This window comes from Babylonia areolata, chromosome 20, assembly GCF_041734735.1.
Source record: "Babylonia areolata isolate BAREFJ2019XMU chromosome 20, ASM4173473v1, whole genome shotgun sequence".
Classification (NCBI taxonomy): Eukaryota; Metazoa; Mollusca; class Gastropoda; order Neogastropoda; family Buccinidae; genus Babylonia; species Babylonia areolata.
Window position 1 is genome coordinate 5401220 of NC_134895.1, and position 10347 is coordinate 5411566.

General features: G+C 45.6%; 1 protein-coding gene across 1 annotated transcript in view; it reads right to left on the reverse strand.

Moving 5' to 3' along the window:
* The window catches only part of LOC143294924 (uncharacterized), a 30756-nt gene that overhangs the window by 4966 nt on the left and 15443 nt on the right, over nucleotides 1–10347 (reverse strand). Inside the window, exon 2 of the mRNA XM_076606438.1 lies at nucleotides 1027–1615. Coding sequence (XP_076462553.1) covers nucleotides 1027–1615 — 589 coding nt within the window. The remainder of the gene's footprint in view (nucleotides 1–1026; nucleotides 1616–10347) is intronic.

The following is a 10347-nucleotide window of genomic DNA, read 5'->3' on the forward strand; positions in this document are numbered from 1 at the left end:
ATAATATCAGTAATAATGATAATCATGGGTGATTGTGCATGTTATGATAATTATCAGTAATAATGATAATCATGGGTGATTGTGCATGTTATATCAGTAATAACAACAATCATGGGTGATTGTACATGTTATATCAGTGATAACAACAATCATGGGTGATTGTACATGTTATGATATCAGTAATAACAACAATCATGGGTGATTGTACATGTTATGATTTCAGTAATAATGATAATCATGGGTGATTGTGAATGTTATGATATCAGTAATAATAATTATCATGGCAATAACAGTAGTAATAATGATAATGGTAATAATATTATCAATGATATTAATAATAATGGTAATAAAAAGAATAACAATTGTAATAATAATAATGATGATGATGATAGTAATAATAACAATAATGCTAATACTATTATTAATAATATTATCATTAATGATGGTAATGATAAAAAATAGCAATGGTAGTAATCTTAATGATAATAAAAATGGTAATAAAAAATGGTAATAATAATAATAATTGTAATAATAACAAATAACAATTGTAATGATCTTGATTATAGTAATAATAACAATGCCAATAAACAATTAATGGTAATAATAATCATCATCATTACTATTAGTGTTACTACTGATGTGGTGTTTATCATTATTATTAGTAGTATGTATACTGACATCAATATGAATATCACAATCACCATAGTAACATCATTAATAACAAAAATACTAAATAATAGCAGCTGTAGCTGGAGTACTAGCGGTAAAAAGAAAGGATCCGTGAAAATGACACTCGGCGTGTGTATGTCTGAAAAACACCACCACCAGGATGTACTATATTTTATAGTTGTCAAATACCGATATAGCATGCTAATTACTCACTACCTGAAAATTGTCAAGTCATTCTCTCTCACCCCTTGTCTCTGTAACCATCTTTACCAGTGCCCCCCCCCCCCCCACCCCCTACTCCTCACTGCCCTGCCCCCCACCCCTCCCCCCTCTCTTTCCTCCACGCACTGTCCTCACCTCGTTGTTCTTCCGCCGTTTCTCCCAATACGTATCGTCCTTGCGGTTATCGGGAACGAACGCTCTCTGCTTGCGTCCGTGACCCGCACACCCCGCCGCTCCCAAGAACGACGCCGACGACAAGTGCGGGAAGGAGAAACAGAAGCTCTGCTGATCATCGTCACCCTTGCTGCCGTCGCTGTGGTTGCTGCCGCCGCCATCACTGCCGCCTGCCTCCTCCTTGATTTCCACGTCCAGGTTCGAACCTTCTCCACTCCCGTCGGAAGCGTCTCTGACGTCCTCTACAGACGCCCGTCTCTCAGAGACGTTGTGCAGATCTACCTTGGTCAGGGGAGAGCAGTCCTTCGTGGCTGTCCTCCTCTTGGTGGCCCCTTCCCTCGCTGCACCTTGCGTCCTGCGTTCGGGAGGCGAGGCGGAAGAGCGCCGGGGGTACTTTTCGGCTGGGGGGCAATCTCTACCCGAGGCGTCACCGCCTGGTGTTCCGTCCTCTTCCTGTTTGCCTTCCTCCTCGGCCTGGCCGCTGTTGGCTTCTGACGTCATCATCCTGAAGCCCAGGTCCAGGAACGGGGAGGTCTCCAGGGAGCCCAGTCTGCAATGACAAGGGGTGTTGAAACATTAAAACAAACAGTGCCTGTTTGTGTTTGGTGATGTGGAGGGAGGAGGGTGTCACTGAAAACTTTGTACTTCAAAATGTACATTTGTTTCTTGTTTTGTCCTCTGGCAAAACTGTTGCAGAAATCCTCTTTGATAGGAACACACATACATTCAAAGCATTCGTCTAATATCACAGTGAAAAGACGTTAAACTAAAGAACGAATACAAAGCATGCACTCAAGGCCTGACTGAGCACGTTAGGTTGTGCTGCTGGTCAGGCATCTGCGTATATGGATTTGTCCGAACGCAGTGACGCCTCCTTGAGAGATTGAAACTGTGATGTGTGTGACCGGTGTTAAAGAGTTCTGTGATAATGGTGTTTGGTGCACTGTGATGTGTGTGACCGGTGTTAACGAGTTCTGTGATAATGGTGTTTGGTGCACTGTGATGTGTGACCGGTGTTAAAGAGTTCTGTGATAATGGTGTTTGGTGCACTGTGATGTGTGTGACCGGTGTTAAAGAGTTCTGTGATAATGGTGTTTGGTGCACTGTGATGTGTGTGACCGGTGTTAAAGAGTTCTGTGATAACGGTGTTTGGTGCATTGTGATGTGTGTGACCGGTGTTAACGAGTTCTGTGATAATGGTGTTTGGTGCACTGTGATGTGTGACCGGTGTTAACGAGTTCTGTGATAATGGTGTTTGGTGCACTGTGATGTGTGTGACCGGTGTTAACGAGTTCTGTGATAATGGTGTTTGGTGCATTGTGATGTGTGTGACCGGTGTTAACGAGTTCTGTGATAATGGTGTTTGGTGCACTGTGATGTGTGACCGGTGTTAAAGAGTTCTGTGATAATGGTGTTTGGTGCACTGTGATGTGTGACCGGTGTTAAAGAGTTCTGTGATAATGGTGTTTGGTGCATTGTGATATGTGTGACCGGTGTTAAAGAGTTCTGTGATAATGGTGTTTGGTGCACTGTGATGTGTGACCGGTGTTAAAGAGTTCTGTGATAATGGTGTTTGGTGCACTGTGATGTGTGACCGGTGTTAAAGAGTTCTGTGATAATGGTGTTTGGAGCATTGTGATGTGTGTGACCGGTGTTAACGAGTTCTGTGATAATGGTGTTTGGTGCATTGTGATATGTGTGACCGGTGTTAAAGAGTTCTGTGATAATGGTGTTTGGTGCACTGTGATGTGTGTGACCGGTGTTAACGAGTTCTGTGATAATGGTGTTTGGAGCATTGTGATGTGTGTGACCGGTGTTAACGAGTTCTGTGATAATGGTGTTTGGTGCACTGTGATGTGTGTGACCGGTGTTAAAGAGTTCTGTGATAATGGTGTTTGGTGCACTGTGATGTGTGACCGGTGTTAAAGAGTTCTGTGATAATGGTGTTTGGAGCATTGTGATGTGTGTGACCGGTGTTAAAGAGTTCTGTGATAATGGTGTTTGGTGCACTGTGATGTGTGTGACCGGTGTTAAAGAGTTCTGTGATAATGGTGTTTGGTGCACTGTGATGTGTGACCGGTGTTAAAGAGTTCTGTGATAATGGTGTTTGGTGCATTGTGATGTGTGTGACCGGTGTTAACGAGTTCTGTGATAATGGTGTTTGGTGCACTGTGATGTGTGACCGGTGTTAAAGAGTTCTGTGATGATGGTGTTTGGTGCATTGTGATATGTGTGACCGGTGTTAAAGAGTTCTGTGATGTTGGTGTTTGGTGCATTGTGATGTCGGGAATAGTTTTAAATACTGTGATAAGGTTTCTAAGTATTGTGATATGATATTGCGTTATTTAGGCATTTTTATTTTGTAGATATATGATGAGTGTGTATCGTCTATGGTGAAAATGTGTGTGTGTGTGTGTGTGTGTGTGTGTGTGTGTGTGTGTGTGTGTGTGTGTGTGTGTGTGTGTGTGTGTGTGTGTGTGTGTGTGTGTGTGTGTGCATGAATTTGTGCTTGAGTGTTTGACAGGCTGACTGTAAAGGGTTGTGCATGTAAGTTTTTCATTTCAATGTTTGAATCCATGTTTTAACGTCGATTTCTACATTGTCCAGTGCAATCAAGCACATTTTACATGGAAAGGCGCTTCAGTTATAAATCATTATTATTATCATTTGTTCGTGTACTGTTAACGACTACATCTTCCTCTTCCCCCTTCAGGACCCCGCGCCTCAACCACAGCACCCCCCCCCCCTCCCCCCTCCCTTCACGGATAAAGACCACAGCCACTAACAACTTGAGCGTAAGGACATAATGCCGACAGGTCCTTGAACCCATCACTTATTTCCCCTTCCTTTTTCCTATTGGACAGTATTGTTCGGGGCGAGCGGACATAAGCTGTTCGTTTATTTATCAGTTACTGCATCTCCTGTCCCTCTTCTCTCCCTCTGACTCACTGGCATTGTTTAAGGCGAACAAGTACGACTAATCTGCTTATTTGTCAATGATTACATCTGACTACATCTTCACCTTGTTCTTTTCAAACATTATCAATTTTTAAGGCGAACCTTGCAAAGAACCATATATGTTCTCAACAGATCAATAACAGCACAGCAAGGCATACAGGAAATGAAAAAGAAGTATGTAAAAAAAATGTTTAATGTCCAGCGAATTTTTTACTTTTCTTATCATTATTATCGTTATCATCATCAATATTGTCATTACCTTTATCATGATGAATATCATTTCTTTAGGGGTGGAACTTGCTTTTGTACACGTTCTTGTGATTAGGAAAAAGAGAAATTGCGACAAAAAAAAGTTACCACCATCATCATTTCCATTATCATCAAAGGTATCATTTCTTTGTGGGAGGAATTTACTATTCTAAATGTGAATAGGCGAAAGAAATTGCGCAACAGCAACAAGAAAATGAAGAAAATGTCATCTGTTATCACATGACTGCCTTACGTGGCTGTGCAACTCCCTTTGCATCTGACTGACTCACACCGGCAGCCAGACACTTCCACATGATAAAGGTCCTTATGACAAGGCCACGAAAAAAGGTGTGTGTGTGTGTGTGTGTGTGTGTGTTCGTTCAAGGAAAACAAGCCCCGATGGCGAGACGTACACGCTGTTCGATTCAAGATAAAGACGATACATGCGAGATTATATTACTCAATGCGTTTTGCTTTTTGGATCACAGGCGGCAACAGTCGTACAGCTGTCACACACACACACACACACACACAGGATTGGAAGTTGCGTTTCTGTCTCTTGCTTGTCAGTTTGACTGATCAGACATTTAAATGCATTCGTGTGTCTGTGTGCGTGTGTGAGCGCGTGAGTATGTGTGTGTGTGCGCGCGCGCGTATATGTATGTGTGTGTGTGTGTGTATGTGTGTGTGTGAAAGAGAGAGAGATGGCGATGGGAGGAGAGAGAGAGAGAGAGAGAGAGAGAGAGAGAGAGAGAGAGAGAGAGAGAGAGAGAGAGAGCGTTAGACATTTTGAGAGTGAGACACAGAAACAGAGAGACAGACAACGGTGATATGGAGCGAGATTTGTGAGTAATGCCGAACGCTAGTGCCTCTCTCTATCGATCTATCTGTATGCACCACCCCTCCCCCCCTCCCACGCTCCAAACCCCAAGAAGATGGTGATGGGCTAATGTAACAATTTTTCAACACACCACCCTACCATCACCTTTCCCCAAAATATAAATCTATATAAAAACAAAAACAAACAAAAACCCTACCTTGAGCTTTGAACTAGTCCCCCCTCCCCCCCCCCCCCCCCCCCTTTAAAAAAAAAAAAATTAACGTGTGTTAAAAAGCTTTTTTGCAGTGTGTCTGGCTTCCGACCGGCTGATCTGGTACCATAGCTCGGTTTCTGTTGTTAATTATTCATCATACATACTGTCACAGTCAGTTCCTGAAGTATTCCTCTTGGTTTCGGCTCTGCCGTTTTACCATCACTTTGGGAGGAAGAAGGGGCATGGGGGTGTGTGGGGGACTTGAGGGGGGAGGGGCCGGGGGGGGGGGGGGGGTTGGGTAAATGTGTGAGTGTCTGAGTATCTACGTGAGTATCTACGTGTGTGTGTGTGTGTGTGTGTGTGTGTGTGTGTGTGTGTGTGTGTGCGTGCGCGCGTGTGTCTGTGTGCGTGTGTGTGTGTGTGTGTGTGTGTGCGCGCGCGCGTAGGGTGCTGTCATTAAATATTCATGGAAATACTAACAGAGATCCCATCAGTAGACGACTGTTCCTGCTGCTTTTTTTTTTTTTTTTTTTTTGTTTTTGTTCGTCTGAGCTTCAGTCAACTCCGCCCTCTTACCAACACCCTAATTGACACTGGTGCCCCCCCCCCCCCTCTCTCTCTTTCAGTCTGTCTGTCTTTCTTCCTCTCTCTGTCTCTCAGTTCATTCGCCGTCAGCCAAATGATAAAAAGTATATACGCTGTATGTGACGTCAGACGAAAAATAGAAGGGACGGAGACAAAGTGTGTGTGTGTGTGTGTGTGCGTGCGCGTGCGAGAGCAACTCGGATAGTGGCAGGGTGTGAGGCGCAGGGTTATAATATACAACTGACAGACATACAAGAACAAACAAACAAAAACAAGAGAGGCAAGGCCTTCAAGACTCACTTGTGATAAATTAAGTCCCCTAGCATTAATTACACAGTAATTTCCCATTTTTTACAATCTGCACCAAAACGTTTGCAAAATAAATAAAACTTCCATGCTTAGCAAAAGAAGTTCCTGTTTGAACAAAAAATGATGATAATGACTCCTCTTGTTGTTGTGTCAGAATAAGAGGTCAAAGTGCCAAGTTTAGAGAATACAAAAAATATAAATAGAACAGTAAATGCAGTTTGCATATAATTAGGCTTCTTTTTTTAATTATTATTTTGTGTGTGTGTGTGTGTCCATCCCAGAATTGCAATATTGTTTTAAACAAGATGACTGGAAAGAACTGAATTTTTCCTATTTTTATGCCAAATTTGGTGTCAACTGACAAAGTATTTGCAGAGAAAATGTCAATGTTAAAGTTTACCACGGGCAAACAGACACACAGACACAGACACACACACAGACAACCGAACACCGGGTTAAAACATAGACTCACTTTGTTTACACAAGTGAGTCAATAAACAAAAAAAAAAAGACGACAACCGGAAACACATGTCGTTCGCGTCAACACGCCAACACCAACAAGGAGAGAGAGAGAGAGAGAGAGAGAGAGAGAGAGAGAGAGCACAACATAGCCCAATAAGACAAAGCCAAGTGCCCAATCATCAAGTCCATAAAAGGACCTTTGTGTGTGTGTGTGTTTGAAGCCAACGTCTATCAGGGAGGAGTGGTTTCAGATGTGGACACGGCCTGGGATGACTACCAACGTGGCTTTTTCCGAGAACAGTCTGTTCATTTCTGCCAGTGGTGAGGAATTCATAGAAACAGTACTATCCCCTCCACTGCCCTTTTATTGATACTGCAACCGTACAGCTTAAGCGGTCCCCACGAAGTAACGTGTGCAGTGCAGTCGACATCCAGTGAACTTCATTTCCTGACATCAGAGAAAGTGAGAGTGAAAGAAAGGGTGCCCTGGGGATAGCGGGTGGGGTGAGGAGGGAAGGGGGAAGAGAGAGAGAGGAGAGAGAGAGAAAGGGAGAAAGACAGAGAGGGGGGGGGGAGGAGCAGAGAGAGAGAGAGACAGAGACAGGGAGAAAGACAGGGGGAAGGTGCAGAGAGAGACAGAGACAGAGAGGGAGAAAGAAAGAGAGAGAACGAAATAAAGTGAGCAAGGGAGACAGACAGACAGACACACACACACACACACAGAGGCAGACAGACAGACAGACAGACGCAGAGACTAGGAGACAGTGACAGAAGAGGGAGCGCCGGGGAGAGAGAGAGAGAGAGAGAGAGAGAGAGAGAGAGAGAGAGAGAGAGAGAGAGACGGGTGGGGTGGTGTCCGGTGGGTTTATTTCGTAATTTGCACACAATGGCTTCACTGCTTTCAGAGGCCCACTGTCTGTACGATACCTAACTGACATCACGATCCTGACTTATTGTCAGCATGTCTGACACACTGCTGGTCTTTCCGTGCCGTCATAACCCTTCTATCGTGATCCATTCGGCTCAACGCAGTAACGATCACTCCTTTTTTAATGCGCACCTGCCGACCTCTATCACCTTTCCTGCACACGCACACACACACACACACACGCGCGCGCGCGGCGTTCGCACGCGCAGACATCTGCTTCACATAGCGACCACTCCTGCCGGGACGTGTTTTGCTGTTTTTCGCACGAACGCTTGCAGGCACACACACACACACACACACACACACACACACACACACACATACACACGCACGCGCACACACAAATAAATCTGACGCACGCGTTAATAGACATTCTCAGATACGCCTGCTGCGCGCACACACATTCGCACACACGTACACTGACTTATTATCTCTCTCTTCCCGACAGCCCCCTCCCCAGACCCCCCCCCCACACCCCCCCCACCCACACACACATGTACATACACACACACTCATCATCGTCATCATCATCTGTGATGATACATCATGGAGCGATGTAGATCGTTTCTCATGCAGACAGAAAAGGCACGAGCAGGGTGTGTGCAAGAGGCATGACTTCATAATTACACACTGTTTACTTTTCTGGGACAATAATAGCCGGGTAGTCTTGTGGCCTTTTCTCTTGGCGACCTGTCCTCGTCATTTACATTGGATCCTCGTTCTACACAACGCATGGCCTGATCAAAATCATGCTATGTTTACATTGATCCTCGTTCTACACAACGCATGGCCTGATCAAAATCATGCTATGTTTACACTGATCCTCGTTCTACACAATGCATGGCCTGATCAAAATCATGCTATATTTACATTGATCCTCGTTCTACACAACGCATGGCCTGATCAAAATCATGCTACATTTACATTGATCCTCGCTCTACACAATGCATCGCGTGATCAAAATCATGCTATATTTACATTGATCCTCGTTCTACACAACGCATGGCCTGATCAAAATCATGCTATGTTTATACTGATCCTCGTTCTACACAACGCATGGCCTGATCAAAATCATGCTATGTTTACATTGATCCTCGTTCTACACAACGCATGGCCTGATCAAAATCATGCTACATTTACACTGATCCTCGTTCTACACAATGCATGGCCAGATCAAAATCACGCTTTGTTTACACTATCCTCGTTCTACACAACGCATGGCCAGATTAAAATCATGCTATATTTACATTGATCCTCGTTCTACACAACGCATGGCCTGATCAAAATCATGCTAAATTTACACTGATCCTCGTTCTACACAATGCATGGCCTGATCAAAGTCATGCTATATTTAAAAGAAATGAAAATCCGAGCAAGAGTGGGGAGACACAGAGAGGGAGTGGGGATGAGGGCGACTGAGAGAGAGAGAGAGAGAGAGAGAGAGAGAGAGAGAGAGAGAGAGAGAGAGAACAAGAGTGACAGATACACAAAGAGAGAGAGCGACAGGTCCACAGAGAGAGACTGAGGCAGAGGACGTTCAGTTCAGTTACTCAAGGAGGCATCCTATGCCTCTGTAGGTTTCATAGGTATGCCTCTGTAGTCACTGTAGAGTATATATATCTCAGTGGCCCTTACACAGGGAAAGGGGGAGAGGGAGAGAGAGAGAGGTGGGGGTGGGATGGGGGTGGGGGTAACACATACAGACAGGCCAGCAGAGACAGAAAGACAGAGATAGGAACGCACACACACACAATATCTTTGTGTGTGTGTTTGTCTGCGTGCCTGTCTGTCTCTCTGTGCGTGTCTGTGATATGCCGTGTGTCTAGACAGACAAAACAGTGAAGGGGGGTGGGGTGGGGGTGGGAGGTAGGGGGGGGGGGGCAGGGAGAGAAAGAAGGAAGGAAGGAAGGAGAGGGACAACAATAGGACACGCTGTTTCTATTCAGTCGAGGAACACACACACACACAACACACAACACACCCCCCCCCCCCACCCACACACACACACACACGACACAGCGCTCTGACTGTACTGTGCATGCCCCATACCGGACATTCCACGGCGCTGACTGACTGACTGACTGACTGCATCCCGCTCAGAGTACCGACCCTCGTCACCAGTTCTCCACTTACTTCACAACTGTTGGCTGTTGATAGCACGCACACACACACACACACACTGCAGCACACACTCACACACACACACACACACTGCAGCACACACTCACACACACACTGCAGCACACACTCACACACACACACTGCAGCACACACTCACACACACACACACTGCAGCACACACTCACACACACACTGCAGCACACACTCACACACACTGCTGCACACACTCACATACACACAAGGGGACGAGAGTGTGAAGGGCCTTGGGGGATGGGAAACAGGGAGAAGGAGGAGGAGGAGGAGGAGGAGGGGGCGTTTCATCCAAGTCATAGTCAGCCGCTGGTGGGAAAAACCCACAGCCCAGCACACCAGCATGATGTAATCCACAACAACTTCACGCGCTAAGCTTGCGGCGACCGAGTGGCGGGGGCGGGGGGTGGGGGGTAGGGGGAGAGGAGGTGTGCAGGGAGAGAGAGGGACGTGTTGGGGGTGAGGGGGGGGGGGGGGGGAGGAGACAGAGCGAGGGAGCGAGAGAGGAGTGGAGGAGAAAAGGAGTAGTGAAGACACATGAACACGTGAAGAGAGGGAGAGAGAGAGAGAGAGAGAGAGAGAGAGAGAGTGAATGAGTGTGTGTGT